At 35.1% G+C, this 16,047-nt stretch overlaps 3 protein-coding genes across 11 annotated transcripts; all 3 read right to left on the reverse strand.

The window, feature by feature from the left end:
* Nucleotides 1-213: 213 nt before the first annotated feature.
* LOC114194071 lies at nt 214-2,339 on the reverse strand. Its single transcript, XM_028084114.1, has 6 exons — nt 2,142-2,339; nt 1,767-2,005; nt 1,316-1,574; nt 1,043-1,222; nt 659-814; nt 214-511 (listed from the first exon to the last, which is right to left on the reverse strand). The coding sequence occupies exons 1-6, from the start codon at nt 2,169-2,171 to the stop codon at nt 347-349; spliced, it is 1,029 nt and encodes a 342-aa protein (XP_027939915.1). The 5' UTR covers nt 2,172-2,339; the 3' UTR covers nt 214-346.
* A 2,048-nt stretch (nt 2,340-4,387) lies between these two features.
* LOC114193510 (probable inactive heme oxygenase 2, chloroplastic) lies at nt 4,388-7,124 on the reverse strand. Of its 5 annotated transcripts, none has more exons than XR_003606277.1 (5): nt 6,675-7,124; nt 6,044-6,267; nt 5,408-5,515; nt 5,171-5,315; nt 4,388-4,646 (listed from the first exon to the last, which is right to left on the reverse strand). XR_003606277.1 is itself a non-coding variant. In XM_028083336.1 (4 exons), exons 1-4 carry the CDS (start codon nt 7,075-7,077, stop codon nt 5,223-5,225), a joined length of 828 nt encoding a protein of 275 aa, XP_027939137.1. In that variant the 5' UTR covers nt 7,078-7,124; the 3' UTR covers nt 4,388-5,222. The 5 variants fall into 5 exon arrangements, 1 of the variants encoding a protein (XP_027939137.1); XR_003606278.1 differs by having other exon boundaries at nt 4,392-4,658; XR_003606275.1 differs by having other exon boundaries at nt 4,392-4,699.
* Nucleotides 7,125-7,509: 385 nt separating this feature from the next.
* Nucleotides 7,510-14,875, reverse strand: LOC114194412. 5 transcript variants are annotated; one of them, XM_028084604.1, is made up of 10 exons: nt 14,025-14,875; nt 12,136-13,272; nt 10,875-12,020; nt 10,668-10,709; nt 9,955-10,031; nt 8,718-8,802; nt 8,564-8,647; nt 8,340-8,441; nt 8,159-8,257; nt 7,510-8,013 (listed from the first exon to the last, which is right to left on the reverse strand). In XM_028084604.1, exons 1-10 carry the CDS (start codon nt 14,748-14,750, stop codon nt 7,873-7,875), a joined length of 3,639 nt encoding a protein of 1,212 aa, XP_027940405.1. In that variant the 5' UTR covers nt 14,751-14,875; the 3' UTR covers nt 7,510-7,872. The 5 variants fall into 5 exon arrangements, 4 of the variants coding, with proteins under 4 accessions (XP_027940405.1, XP_027940404.1, XP_027940406.1 ...); XM_028084603.1 differs by having other exon boundaries at nt 12,136-13,275; XM_028084605.1 differs by having other exon boundaries at nt 12,136-13,229; nt 14,025-14,127.
* Between the last annotated feature and the right edge of the window lie 1,172 nt (nt 14,876-16,047).

Here is a 16,047-nt window from a genome sequence, read left to right on the forward strand (position 1 = left end):
TATTGATATCAACTAACTGTTTTCGTCAGTCTTGGTGAAAATGATGTGTTGACAGAATATTCTTTTTTCTTTTTTATAGTTGATTTGAGATTGTAATTACTAATTTCATGTGTGACCGAGAGGAGAGAGAAGAAATTCATTTCACATGCAAAGGCTTTCACTCTGTCACTTATGTTTGCATTTTTCTTGCATAAAATATCAACTTCAGATACAAGAAGCTAATTTGAATCTTCCTCCGCACTGTGGTTAAAGTTTCCAAGTGGTGGCTCTGGTGAACGAAAAGTAATCCAATTGCCAGTCAAAGAATTTTGTATTTTAGTGTCAAAATCAGCTATCATATATTTGATTAGTCTGGGAAGAGAAAATTCTGATATGGTGTGCCTCTCAGCGTTTTCCGCACTTCTTCCCAGTTTCCAATTTGCTTCCATAATGGACCAGTATGAATCTTCACCTGCCTGCTGTGCATATCTCTCAACGGCAATCCCAGAAATTCTTGAACATCTTTCACCTTCTGGACATCCAAAACCAAATCCAACATTGAATTACCAACTCAAAATCCAAACTTTTTTAATTAATAGATAGTTTATGATAATTACATAATCAAAATATAATATAAAATTCTATGATGGTGCAGGCACAACACATGGTTCACACTTACCGTTGCATTTTTAACAAGATCCTCATAGTGGAGAACAATGTGGTGAGTGTTCTTAAAGTATTGAAGAGCTTTTGCAACTGTCTCCTCTGTTTGCTTTATCTCTGTCATCAGCAACGTGGAATTGATCCATGGCCTGTATTTCGCCAGAATTCCAGCCTGCCAACAAAAAACTATTCAACCATTTCTTCACATTTGCAATCAATGCACATGTCCAGTCTTCATTTTTTTAACGTAAAAGATACTTCTCAACCAAAACCTCTGCATTTGGGTCTAAACTCACAATAACTTTGGAAAGTAAATTAAGTAATGCGATCAATGATCAATGCATACAATAGTCTTATCCAAACACAAAAAAGAAATGGCAACAGAGAGATTTTGAAAGACCTCTTCTTTGGAGTGTACATGAGACTTATGGGTTCCATTCAGTGGCTTTGCAATTTTGTCATAGGAATTGGCAAGAACAGATACCATTCTGCGAAGCAAATTCCTTCTGAAAAGGAATATTGTAGAAACTCCTCTCCTTTCAAAGTACTCCACTATCTCCTCATGATGATCCATTAAACCCTGCAAAAATATATGCATCTACTCTTTAAGCAACAACATCATCATCATCATCACCAACCCAAATCCAATGAGATTGAAACTCTCTTCAGTTACCTGATTAAGCATCCACTTGAAGCCCACAGCCGCAGAACACTCATTCTTGGAAGCACCACTGAACCAATCAAGATTGAACACTTCATCCATTGTCTTCAAAATTGAAGTTACATTTTCCCTTCTTTTGGCCACAACAAATATCTCCCCATTGGAACTCACATTCATATGACTGTTCAACAAAGTCTCAAACCATCCACTCCCTGATCTTTGCATTGTCAATATGCAAAAAAATCTCACAGGATTGCATGCACACTCTTCCCTGTTCATCCACCAATCATTCATTCTATACAGCTAAATAATCAAACCCACATAACAAATATCTGAGGCAAATTGAAAACTTGTTCTTCCTCAAACTATATTTTTATATATATAATCATTAAGCAGCAACTTATTTACGGAAAAAAAATCTTCCGATATATGCACGAATTTATATAACTAAATTAAAATATACCTGTTGTATGTTTTGGGTTGTGGGTAGTGCAAGTAGGGTTCTTCCCATTCTTCTACACTAGAAGTATGACATGAATGGTTGATGACTTTCTGTTCCAACAACTTGGTATTTACACGAACCCTTGTTGGTTTCTCTAAATTAACTGAGCAAATGTATAGTCCACATGTTGCAGCCATGACTAAAACTACCAACCTCAATGTTGCTGGAAAATTCTTAGTAGCTTTAATGTCCATGGAGTCCTGAAAAATGATGCAGTTACACATGTCACACTGATATTGTAAGCTAATGTGATTATGATTCAAGACAAAGTATAAAAAAGAAAAAAAAAGAAGAAAGATGATAATAGCAATGATTGATGGCACCTAGTTTTCTCACCTTCTTGAGGACAAATATTTGTTGAATCATGTTTCACGGAAATGAAGGACAACGACAAAGACCCTCTTCTTCCCTTCACTGTTTATATGTCCATAATCTCTTTCTTCATCTTCTCTATGTTTTCAGAGTTTCGAAGTTTCCACGTGAAATTCAGCGTTTTTCAAGCAATATGGTCTTGCAGTGGTTCTCTTCTTTGCATCTTTTTTTTCATCTGCAACTTAAATTACACGGCGTGTAGATTATTATATGCTTATTTTATGTTAAAGTATGTGTCGGTGTATCAGTGGCGGATCTTGACAAAAAATGTTGGAGGGACTAAAGTAATATAATTTTGAGATTATTAGATTTGATCATTAGTATAATGTTTTAAGAAATGAATTCTCTAACTGAATTGATAATTAGTCTAATGCTTCAAAATATGTGAAGAGATAGAGTTTATCTTCTTTTCACTAATAATTTCTTTTTTATCACTTTTAAAAAATGAATTTATTCTTTTATTTTTATCAATATACTTTTCTTTTGTAAATAACAATAAAAAATAATTTATCATAGTATTTTTTTATAATTGAGACACATACTTATTAAAATAAAAATATACTATAATCAAGTCATAATTAAAAATCGGTTATGAAAAAACACATAATACATTATTTATTTTTCTTCTATATTCATAAAAAAATGAATATACCAAAAAGAGCTCATGAGATAAAAAATAATATTTTTCGTTATTGAGACAAGAAACAAGAAAAGGATGTGATAAATGAGAAATGAGAGCAAAAATAATGAGGTTGTTTCTAACTTTTTTTTTTCTTCAAGAACAGAAAGAAAACATATGAGAGTAAGAAATGATTATAATATTAGAGTGAGAAATTATTACAATTTGTGAAGAACTAAAAAGATAATAAGAAAGAAAATAAAAATTATCTTAAAAAAATATTTGGTTTAATTACTCTTTTGATTCATGTTTTGGTTTAAAAATGTTAAATTGATCCTCCAGTTTTTTTAGTTTTAATTTGGTCCCAATTATTGAAAAATTGATACAATTTGATCTTTTACGATAAATTTCATTAAATTTTTTAAAACAGATTAATGACTTTTTTTATTAAAATAGAAACTCTTAATATATGGTTTACTTTGTTGGTGTAATTAACATTATTATAGGATCATTTTTTGACAAAAAAGGAACAAAAAAATTAAGCCTAAATATTTTTATTCTTTATTATATTTAATTTTATTTTATTATCTATTAACTACTTTATAAAATAAATGGAAAAATACACAATTTAATTTTTATCAATATTTAAAGTATACTACTACAATTTAATAAATTATATATATATATATATATATATATATATATATATATATATATATATATATATATATTTATTTATATATTATAAATTTAAAAAAAAAATTGGGGGGGGGGGGCGGGCACCTCCCTGCCCCCATTAAAATCCGCCCATGAGTGTATCTTAAGATTTAAATATATTTGTTTGTGTGTGCAGAAAAAAGTATAGAAGATGATGAATAACATGACATAAGTGAAACAACAAAACAATGGTCCATAGTCTTTCTTTGAAACTTAACATTGACTTAGTAACACGATGTGGATCAGGAATCAACCTCTGTTTTCGATGCTGAGGAAACAAATATTTTACCTCTGTTTTCCATGTATATCTTACACAGAGAGCCACTTAAAAATTATTTTTAAATAATTATTACAGATAATTTCTTATACATTGAGAGTGTAAAAGAATCATCACATTAATGAAACATTATAATTGAACTCGCGTAATATTGACTTAAAACGTAAAATACAGTTAAGATACTTGAACAAATTATACTATGTTCTGGTTTATTAAAATAAGTAATTGGCACGAAAAACGTCACACCATGTATTGACCGTGACTTGGGTCAAATGCTTATTTCTTCTTTAATTTTAAATAACCAATGAAAATATGATCCAAGTATTTAATATTTCAAAGAATTTGGAGTTGATTTAAGTAAATTTCCTCGTAATGGAGCACGAACAAAGTCAAATAAACAACAGATGTTGCAACACGTAAACGCAGAAATCTTCCAAAATTTTCAATATTTTCCACCATGGAAGGTTCACGGTTAACTTGTTTGATGTTGACGATAAAACAAGTAAATGAATAAAAGCACCTAGCCAATTTTACACAGAACAAAAACTACTGAGGAAAATTTCATGGATACCAAGCTCCCACCTAACGGGATCATAATGAATGTCTAAAATGAAACTTTCATAACCGAATAGTATTTAAATTACAATGATTTTCAAGCATTGTTAAAAAAAATGTATTAAATAACAGGTACAGAAAAAGAATGGTAGAAAATTATGGATACAATATGAGGGAAGGCATTAGTATTTCATTAAGACAGATTCATGAACCTGAGGTAGTTCCTACTATGCTACATCTCTAATTGAAAAAAAAAAAAAAAAACGAGTCTCTCTCCCTTGTGCTATGCCCTTCAAAAATCCTATAAAAAAGACTGCAAATCCATCAAAGGTGTATGGCACCTTGGCCAGGAAGCTACAAAACATAGAAACTAGTGTAGTGATGAGACATGATAATAGTAATAGTCAGAGAAAACCATCAAATAATCCCTAGACTTATAATCACCAGTCATTTTAGTTTAAAAATTTATGAGAAAAAAGTAGTCTTTCAAAGTTAACAATTATCAATCATTTTAGCCCTAATATTAAGGATCTATAACATTGATAACTATTTGTTTTGGTTCCTTACATAGTGTGCGAAAAAACACACCGTTTAGAAAAATCCAAACCGGATCACTTTTTGAGAACAGTTTGCTTCACACTAAACCAATTTAGGGTTTAGGGACTGAATACACACTCATAATAATGATTTTATGTAAAAGAACTAAATTGTTTATTTTATGACACAAGAAGAATAATCTGTCCCATCAAAGTCATACACCGGATCAATTAAAAGCCACGAACCTGAGAAGTTAAAAGAAAGAAAAGGAAATATTAGAAAACTTACCATCAAAGAAGGCAGAGAAGTTCGGAAAAGAAAAGGAGAACAAAATGTCCATTTATGAGACAAGAAGAAGGATAATCTGTCCCATAAACCGGAATGACTTTGGAGTTTCTTTTAAACATCTATTCTTTTCATCTCGAGACCAATGCTGCATGAACAACAATCTCACATCAATAAAAATAATGGCATAGCATCTAATATAACACTAAAGCCACAATAGTAGGATTCTTTGTAATCAACCTCGGAAAGCTGGTTCAGCTTATCGCGGACATCTTTCAACAATTCAGGCACATCTCCTTCCCATTTGTAAAACTCCAACTCCTTACCTTCCAATAGCTTCTCAGAAACCTAAAAGCAACAATAATAGAATCACAAGCAACCCCTGGTGATTGTCACAAAAAGCACTTAATTGAATTCTTTGGATAGAGAATTCTTCAGCTCTAATTCAATGTTGAATACAGAACTTCAACACCATAAAAGACCCATAAATCCATTGTCTTAAGGTTTTGAGTTGAAAGTGGTGTTAATTCCTTATGTAGTTGGACTCAGGTCTCCTTGGTGTTGTATCTCCCCAGTGAAACTCCCTCTATAAACCTAACACTTACAAGCATATTTTTATGAACAAATTGAACACCAAGCTATCATTCAGTATGTTTATTCTATTATCTCCTGACCTATCTCCTTTATTTGTCTGTATTTCTGATTGAAAAATGATAGCTGAGAAAAAAAAAACATTTTTCTTTCAAACGACAACGTATATATCTTGCTGAGGCATTTAATTTTTCAATTAGATAGACAGAGAAAGGAAACACCAAAATGGGACATGTGATAGTATTCCCTCATAAACAACTTGTAAGACAGGAAGTGAGTACACACCTTCTTTCCAATCACCTGACCAGCAGCTATATGAGAAAAATAAATATTGTAGAAATGGGATAGAAACAAAGGTGCACTTGTCTCTGCAAGTGACTCCAAATATTTGGCATATGTAATCCCAGGAGAACTGGGATTTGGAATCACATTTCCCTGTTCCTCCAACCATTTCAGATCCTTCGAAAGCCCTTCTGATCTTTCCAACCCAGTTTTCCTCATGTATGCATCTGCAAATTCATGAAATTCTCATCATAACAAATTCAAATCCAAATCACGTATCCTTCTATTTTTCACCTTTCATCTGTCCACCTAAAAAGAAATAATTCGTTTCCGACCTTTAAAAGTTCAAATATAACATTTATTACCATCTGTTTACTTAGAACAAATATTTTCGGCATTAATTTTAAGTTCCCCTGGATAACTACCTCTGACTCTCAACGTCAACCTTTGTTACACATATTATCATCCAGATGAAACCTCAATTTTGATTAATGAACAGTATAATGAATCTTTATATTTGAAAAAGAAAGAGTAACTAAATAGTATAAAAATTACATTTGAAGACAATAATCTGAAAAGGAAGGTGCAATGCAATGCAATGCAATGAGTGAAATGGAATTGGAATTGGACTCACACGAAACGTCGTCAGATTCGTCGACGATGCGCTGGAGAGTGGCGAAGATGAGGTGAGTGTCAACAAGGTAAGCGATGAAGCCTTCCATGGAGGCGTGCCACTCGTCGAAATTCGGTTGGTCGTGGGAAACGGCGTCGTTGCGGAGTCTCATGGCGACGAACCTCATCTCTTCGGTGATGCCGGTGGTTTCTCCGGGATACAACTTCCGATATCTCTTCCTCTTCTTGAGCGGGGACTTTGGTTTGGGTTTAGGAGTTGGAGTTGTAGTGTGAGAGTGAGTGAGAGTGGTGTTGGTGGAGCTTGTTGCTGTTATGGAAAACCTGCAAATGCAATTGCTCTTATTTGAGACTGAGATTGGGAGTGAGAATCGTATCTGTGGCATCGCTTTCACTGTTAACCCCATCTTCTTCCTTCAAACTCCACTCACTATCCCTATTCTGTATTCATTATTTTCATTTTTATATTCATTTTAGTTTTAAATATGCTTGTTCATTTTCTCATGACTTTTAAATGATAATTATTTGTTTAATCCTATCACAAATTGCTAATTTCAATTTTTTTTTATTTGAAAATGAATATAAATAAATTGGTTCATTTCCGAAGTTCGTGATAGAACAGATTGGATTTAAACTTTTTCTTAATCAAATTTTAACTGTATCTTATAAATATCTTCTTGTTCAATTGCACTGTCACTCTTAATTAACTTTAAATTCATATCACGTAGTTTTAATTATTTGACTTTTATATTGTAAATTCTACTAAAAGTTTAGTGTTTAAAATATTCTGAATTAAATTTATAATAAAACAAAAACAATATACACGTAAAAGAAAGTGCTTGAACGAAGTGTTTGTAAATATGAGTCTATAAATCAGTTTATTCACATAATAAATTTGTTGTCAACCGTAAGTATGAGAGAAGAAGATACAACAAAGTAATTACATTTGGGTTTCCTATTTATGTACAAGGGACATTGATTGATTAGAATCCCTAGGAGGGGTGAGTGGAGAAAATGAATAGAAAATGAATGGTTGATGAATGGGAAACTGTACAAGCTAAGGCAAGCCATATCTAATACAAGGCTTGCACATGTTAGTCCACCTTTAAGTTTCATTAACTATGCTAAACTTGTAGATGAGTCAAGTTGAAGGCATGGATCTCCCATGCATTTTTTCACATACAAATACCACTCCGGAACACCTAGCTAAGCTCTTCTCCGGAAGTATAAGCTGAGTCAAGGCATGTTTTTAATCTCTGCAAGAACTTTAACGTCTCCGTATACGAAGGGTCTGAGCGGCTCACTGGTTTGCAAGAATTTATATGATCTGTTGACTCCAATACCTGTTGCAAAATTATACGCTAAATCAGGAAAACAAAATACATAGCAACCTTTTTCCGTATCATAGTAGTAGAGTTGCCTTTGGCAACATCTTCATTTCATTTTCTTTTTCTTATAAAATGAGATAGAATTTCACAATATACTTACAACTAAGTCCCCAAATCCGGGATATGCTGACTCAATTGGTACAATTTCTGTTCGAAAGGCCCATCCACCATAAGCTTCAACTATTGGGGTTACCTTGGTCTGCAAAAAGCAGTCACTGACAAGTCAAAGTCATGAAAAGACATCGGAACAGATACTAGCAAATAGCTTAATTGCTGATTACCTCACAAAAGCTGAGAACATCAACCAACCCCTTCTTATGAAGGTGACGAATATAGTCATTAAGCTCTATCAGTTTTTGAGATCCACTTCTCAGCTCTCCTATCTGTTAAACATTAAAAACCAAGAGAAAAACGCTCTTTCAAATTGTAGAAATTATTATTGAAATAGGAAATCCGTTAACCAAAATCTACTGCTGAAAAAGGGTATGTAACTTCAAATACTAACCGTGGGAGCTGGACGAAGCACGAAGCCCATTCGCCAAGGCATATCTGCAAGTTTGCTACCAAAATGTGGGCAGCTATAAAAAACCTGCAACCAAAATAACATTAAAAAACCTGCATACTTTAAGCATATATTTAATTAAAGAATCAATACTTACAATTCCCATTGTATTCTTTACAAAATTATTTAATCTTTCCTCCTTTGCTTTATGAAGAATCTGCTTCACAACCAGACCACCCAAACTGCAAACAATAGGAAAGCACACATACAAAACAAAGTGAGGTAAAGTTTGAATAAACAAATAACTTGGTGACTAAAAGACATTTGAAAAAAAATGCAATTTACACGACATATATAGATAAATAGACAATTAATTTTGTCATTGTCCAAAAGGACTTCTAGGCTAAACTCTATACTGAAAGATAAAAGCAGTTACAGCTGGGACACAAACCACAAAAATACTTGTCACCACATGTGCTTAATACATACAAAGTGACGTCTACATCCATCAACCTCACAACAATTCTTTCCAAAAATAGAACAAAATAGATTACATACCAACACGTACAGGTACTAATGTGTTCTGCATCTTTTTTGCTACTTCTATTTCAAAGCAAGGTGTACAAGTATGTGACATGTTTATATTTATCAATATTTATCAAAAAAAAAAATGTTGCAAACTAAAACTCTGTATGATCGTGAATCATCATGATATTAAATTTTTAAATTTAAAACCCTTCTGTATATAACCACTAACGAAAGTAACCTCAAGATTTTGCGGTGGTGCCATTGAAAGAGTGATTGAAGAACAAATTATGATTAAAGCATGCCTTAAATATGAGTTAGGTCCTATAACGTACCTACTTTTTCCTATTTCAGTATTTTAAATTTTTTTAAATAGTCCTTACATGTGATATTCAATTTTTTAGCATTAGTCCTTGTCATTAAACAGGGTTACTATTAACGGTTGGTGTGGCTAAAGATTCAGGGACAAAGAAATTGAAATAAAAAAAATAAAAAAAAGGCATGCTTACATGGATAAAACTAAAAATTGTACAAAGAGATTGTCAGTACAAGATATCTGAATTAGCTGTTAATGAAAACCAAGTATAGGCAGAAACTAAAATGCCAAAGAATTGAATATTGCAGGAAAATTTTAAGAAAATAGTTTTAGAAGAAGATACAACAATGTAACAGTTCATTAGATGGATTGATACACTAAAAGCATATCAAACCAAAAAAACATTAAGATGATATACCTGAAAACAAGCAATAATCAAGTGAGATGCATGAATTCCCTAATCTAACAGTTCATGATTGCTTAGATACACACACACACACACACACACACACACACACATATACATATATAGATATTAGGAAGCTAGACTAACCTGTGAGTAACAAAAACAACAGGTCGATCCCCAATTCCTGCAGCAACAAGCTTCTCCAATAGCATAGAACTAACCTCCTGCAAATTTCAAAATAAACAAGTATATCATCAACTACAAAACAAAGAGGCCTGGCAGTAGGTAAGTGAAAGGAAAGTATTGGTATGGATGCAAGAGAAATTGTCAACTACAACCATATGCAGGGAGGAATTTCAGTATTTGATTGTAGATCTATAAATGTATAGTTTAGAGAATTTTAAGAGCTATGATACGTGACCCTAATAGGCAAACCAGAAACATGAAAATATTCATCCACAAAATCTCACTTAGTAAGAGTTCATTTAAGCACAGCTTTCATTGACAGTCATTTAAGTACAGGTTAAATGTTAGTATGATGTCTGTATTTATATTTCATAAAATGGTAACAATACTGATCATACAATCTGTGTAATGGTGCTTCAGCCCCCAGGCACGAAGATGTGAAAATTGCAATTTGCAAGTCTGTATGGTAATGCAGGTCGAAATGACTGTAGCATTAAAAATTGATAAATTTCTTTAACCTTAACGAGACTCGTATAGTATGAAGACCCCATATCCGTTTTTATAAATTCAAGTATCAGCAACCTCCTATATGACTAAGAAGCAGAGCATGGTAGAGAAATAAAAGCTAATGCTGTTTCTGGATAATAAATAATGAGGTGTTTTAAAATTGTAACCTGAAGAGGCAAGCTAGCTCCTGACCACTGTGTGAGATTAGTCTGCATAAAGCATTCACCTAAAGAGTTAGATGGAGGTAAAGGGAACCACGCATGAAACAAACTCTAGAAAAGGTGATAGAACTAACATCACAAAAAGAATGCAATTCATATCCCAAACATCTCATCTTACTAAGGCAAATATGCCCCAACTTTACTAAGGCAAACCTTGTATTTTAGGGTAAATAACCGAGCCTCCGGAAAATCGCTAGAAAGCCATTCACCAGGCCAAAAGGTTCCAAGCTTTCCTGCTTCCTCGTCAACCTTCTCCACCAAATGTGATGCAGTTGAAGATTTTTCCTCAGCTATACGCCAAGTTTTGTAAGGCCCACCACGGAGCCCATGGACAAAAACTATGTCTAGTGGAGGCAAATTTCTATCTCGGTTGATTTTAGTTGAATCATTAGAAATAGAGCAGTTGCTGTTATTCAAGGATTCTGTTCCATTGTCAGTATCAGCAGAAGGAGCCAGAGATATACTTGAGAATGATTCTTGTTGATCTGTTTCTTTGGGACATTTCCAGTGGGGAAGATGAGAATTTATTAATAATATCATGTCATCATAGCGAGGACATGCATTCCTATAACTTTTTACACCACCGTCAGAAGGACCTCCACTTCCACTCCTTCCATTATTAGGCTGGTTATTGCAAAACACATTTAAAAGTGCTGCCCTAGCATAGCTTTGCATTTTAAGATCATTGCAACCTGGAATTCGCCCATTAGCACAATCATCAAGCCATTTGCACCATGTTTCATCAGCTGTGATGACCTTCTTGACTTTGGGAAGCAGTGAGAGGATGGTCAACAGCCGAGCTGCATGCTTGCGGATATGAGCAGTGGGTGGAACTCGGACACTAGCTGAATTATACACATCTGATACAGGTGGTTTGCCATCTACATTTGATATCCGCTCCTTCCCCTCATGTGCTCTAGATGATGCATCATAAGCCTCAATAGCAGCCAGTTTCTCATAATCATCACTCAACATAAAGCGCCTCAGCAAACATAAAATCCCAAAATCAACTATCATGTCCTGACAAGCAGAATCTTCAGCACAAACTTCGGTCAGAGCTTTAATTCCTTTCAGCGTTGCCACAGCAGAATCTGCAGCATCTAATTTAGGGAAATTATCTTTTTTTAAATTTTTAAATGGTCCAGCTAAAGGTTCCAGAGACAGAAAATCTGCCAGTGGGGATGCATCCCCAGAATTAGATGCAACTCCCATTCTTTTAGCTGCGAGATTAACAACAGCAGTGGACAGTTGATTGGCAACTTGTGCAGCAGAAGCAATATTCGCATTATTGATTAAGGTCTGCAAAAGGTTAACACAGCTAAAATGTGCATCAAAAGAAGACTTGGAATTGAAGTAGCACTATCAGATGTTGTGAAAGGTCATTTAGATAGAATGAGAAAAAATATTTGCATACCTTTACATTATCACTTTTTGGTTGACTGGTTCCATTATCATTTGATTTCTTGATAGAACTATGCACTTTAGATAGCATCACGGCTAACCATCCTTGAGAAAGTGGTACAGATATTGGACCGTAGTCTTCCATGATCTGAGAAAGAATCTTTATGGCTGAAGACCGTATAGTATCAGAGGAAAATGTTCCAAAAACCCAAGGTACAAGAATGCCTGACCATTTTTGACCCTCTTCAAGCGACAAGTGCAGCTCTCCAGTACAAAGTAGCTCTAATGCCTTCGCCATTGCTTCTTGCACCTGCTTATGTTTTGTCATCTGTTTGGCGATTTCTCTCATTGGGTTAAGACCATTCTCCATCAGTATATTCTGCACTGCAGGGCTCCTCTCAACAGATAAGAGAAGAGCAGATAAAGCTACATTAGCCAAAGAAACATCTTCATTCTTGGATGCCTGAGATATAGTAGAAAGAATACTCGAAGCCCATTCAGAAATAGATTCATTCAAAGGTGTATTGCGATCTTCTAATAGCAACCGCACCACCAAACTTGCATGCCATTTTACAGATCTCTCGGGTGCCATTAAAGCAGCCATGACTGCCTGTCCATCTCGATCCAGTTCCTGAATATGTGTTCTATTTGATTCCGATGCTGTTGCCCAATTTGCTAATGCCCATGTGGCAAAAGGAACAGCAACATGTTCACAGTGCAAATCGTCCCAGAGACCAGGAACAACAGAAGAGGATACATGATTTTGTTGCCGAGAATTGTCGTACTTATTTTGATATGTGATAGTTTTAGGAGTTTGATGCTTCAATTCTTCACTATAGGAATCACTGCTGGTCCTTGAAAGCCCTAAAACAGAGGTACCTTCAAGTATCTTGATCCCAATCCCTTTCTTTCCTGTCCCACCACCATCATCCTCACCTTCAGGTGGCTCATCCAACTGCAAACACCCTTCCTCAATTACTTGTAGGGCAGCAGCGATGTCTCTAGTCTCAGCATTTCCAGGCAATGATGGGTTAAAAGACACGTCTTGTGCATTGTCACAGCTGGACGTAACAATATCCATAATGGCAGCCACAAGCATGCTCCTGCCTTTCAAAGAATCAGAAATATCAAATGCACTACGTCTTGAATGCTGCTGCCACAAAAATTTGCATAATGTCACCAATGCCAGAATAAAAAAAAAGACACTATCGTCAACATCTTCAATGAAGCTTGCATTTATATAATAGATCTAGAATAGCCACAGCACTAAGAGAACAATAGCTCTACTGTGATACACTCGCTTTCTCTTCTATCCTATCATATCACTTATCACATTTGTTACTTACTCTCCCTTTTCTTTTTACTTGCTCTCTTCTTTCCCACCTACAAACCCCCCACCCCCGGGTCCCCAATTGGGGGTACGTTCATCACTACCCCTAAGAAAATACAAGCTAAAAACAAAACAATGATCAGATTTTGGCATACATCATTTCAAACGCAACAACATTATGTTAAACAGGAGATCTGAAATATACAAAAGGACGGTCATACACTTTATTCTAGGCACGCTGTGCATGAAAGATAGTTCAAAAGACATCTCCAAGGATTGCATATAACTTCTCAGTCTTCTTACAAAATATCCTCAATGAATAAATAAACAAACTAAATGTATTTATTGAGAAGTACAACATTTAATATATTCGCAACCGAAATACGTGATACTATTCGTTTAATCTTTCATCACATTTAAGAGATTAAACCCTATTTATGAGACAAGAGGCTCTATAATCAAGCAAACTAGGAATAAAGTCCAATTGATTGCTCAGTTTGCAAATGCGAATGCAAAATAAGCGAGCACAACAACTCACACAGAAAGAGCAATTAACAAAAGGAATCATTTACCTTCTTATTCTTAGAACGCCGAGGCTGACACGAAAAGATGAACCTCAGAAGATTCGGAACCGCGTGAGGTCTCCCAAGCACCGCCGCAGACACGTTAGGGTCCGCAATGAGATAAGCAAGCGCCCTGGCGGACTCCGCCTGAGTGCCGCCGCCGCCGCCGCCTTCTTTTGTCACGGCCTCCAGCAGCCAGTCCACGACAGCGCCGCCACCGGCCCCAACGATCGAGGCTCTACGGCCGGAGTTCGCGGCAGCGATATCGGCGAGCAAGGCCGCGACGCGAATCTCGAATCCGGAGCGCACCTCATGGTTTGCTGACGACAGCACCGAGCACAGAGAGTGCCAGAGGACCGCAGCCGCGACGCCCGTGCGCCTGGCGTGGTGGAAAAACCGGTCGAAGGAGTCCGCCGCCTTGCGCGTGGCGTTCTCGGCTCTCTCGTAGAGAAGATTGGGTTCTCCGCCGCGATCGGAGTGGTGGCGGACGTAGTCGGAGTTGAGGATGGCGGCGGAGGTGAGAATGGCGGCGGCGGCGGAGAGCGCGACGACGGGAGCACGAGAGGAAGAATGCTGAGCGATAGGAGAGAGCTTGTGGCTGCGATCGTGGATTGCTGCAATTTGAGAATTCTCTACGCTTTTCTTCGTTGAATTGCAAGTTTTTGTCGAAGAAGAAATGGTTCGAGGAAGATGGTGGCGAAGAAGTGATCGCGTTCTGTTACAGATTCGAAACATTTTATTTTAATTTTTATAATTATTTTTGGTTTCGCGTATTGCGAAGAGAAGGGATGAGAAAGAGAAGACTCGAAGATGATTTAGAAGGTGGAAGCGGCGAGTATGGCGGGAGCATATCTTGCACTTCTTCGTAAAAAAATGGTACATGGATGATATTCAATTTTCTATATAAAGCAATTTCTTAGACGAATATGCTTTGGAATGATTTCGATTTTGTCTCTGTCCAGGTAGATACAGATTACGAAATTACTTTCTGCACCCCCTCAGTTTCCACCTCCACCCTCGTCCATTTCTACCTGCCCCTTTTTTTTAGAATTCCAGTTTTATCCTTAGAATTTATAACAAATATTCTCACAACAACAAATATTCTTTTCCTCAAATACACAACACTTTAAAATTACACAATCTCGTACAATCCTGAATACAAAATCTGTATTCCAAATTACACGATTCATAATCTAAAATAAAAAATATATTATAAAATGCATAAGGAGAAAGAGGGTGAAGAAGAAGGAAGAGAGAGGAGAGGGGTGCGCAAGGAGGAAGAATATTGGAATAAGATATGGGTAAAATGGTCTTTCAGTTGACCTAGGGAGGTGCATAAAATAATTACGGAGGTGTATGAAGAAATTATGGAGGAGTAGAAAGAAATGCCCGAAATTTATATCAGGCTATGGTTTTGTGCTGTTTGGGCTAAGGCCACTTTTTTTTTTATTTGATGCATCGAGCCTTATTAAAAAGAATAGTCTAATTAAATGTAAAGTATCTTATTTTCCCAGCATAAGAAAAACCCGTCAAATATCTTGGTCTGTCATACATTCACAAGTAGCAAAGATAGTAACTATAAATATGAATTACAGTAAAATAAAATATTTAAAAAGGAGATATAGTTTTATTAAGGAAATAGAAAAATAATCTGCTGAAAAAGGCCCTAGGATTAAATGTGACATTCTTTAACTTTGTGAAATTTTGCATATACAAGTTCTGATAACTTGTGATTTCATTTAAAAAAGTTTTAATAATTTAGTAAACTCAAATTACTCGATGATTACGTAGAAACTTCAATAAAATATTTAAAACTATGAAAATATGTTTTATAATTTAATTCAAAACTATAATATAAAATGTTAATAAATAAGTAATTAATTGGTTGTGACATCTTATTTTGGAAATTTAAGATATTAAACTTTTTTAAAAAAAATTAATCAAAATTTTAGTTAAAAATAAAACGTTAATATTAAGTATTTCACTATTAACAATTAATAAAAGAAGAGTTAAATACAATTTTAATATATAA

Source organism: Vigna unguiculata, chromosome 8 (genome assembly GCF_004118075.2).
Source record: "Vigna unguiculata cultivar IT97K-499-35 chromosome 8, ASM411807v1, whole genome shotgun sequence".
Lineage (NCBI taxonomy): Eukaryota > Viridiplantae > Streptophyta > Magnoliopsida > Fabales > Fabaceae > Vigna > Vigna unguiculata.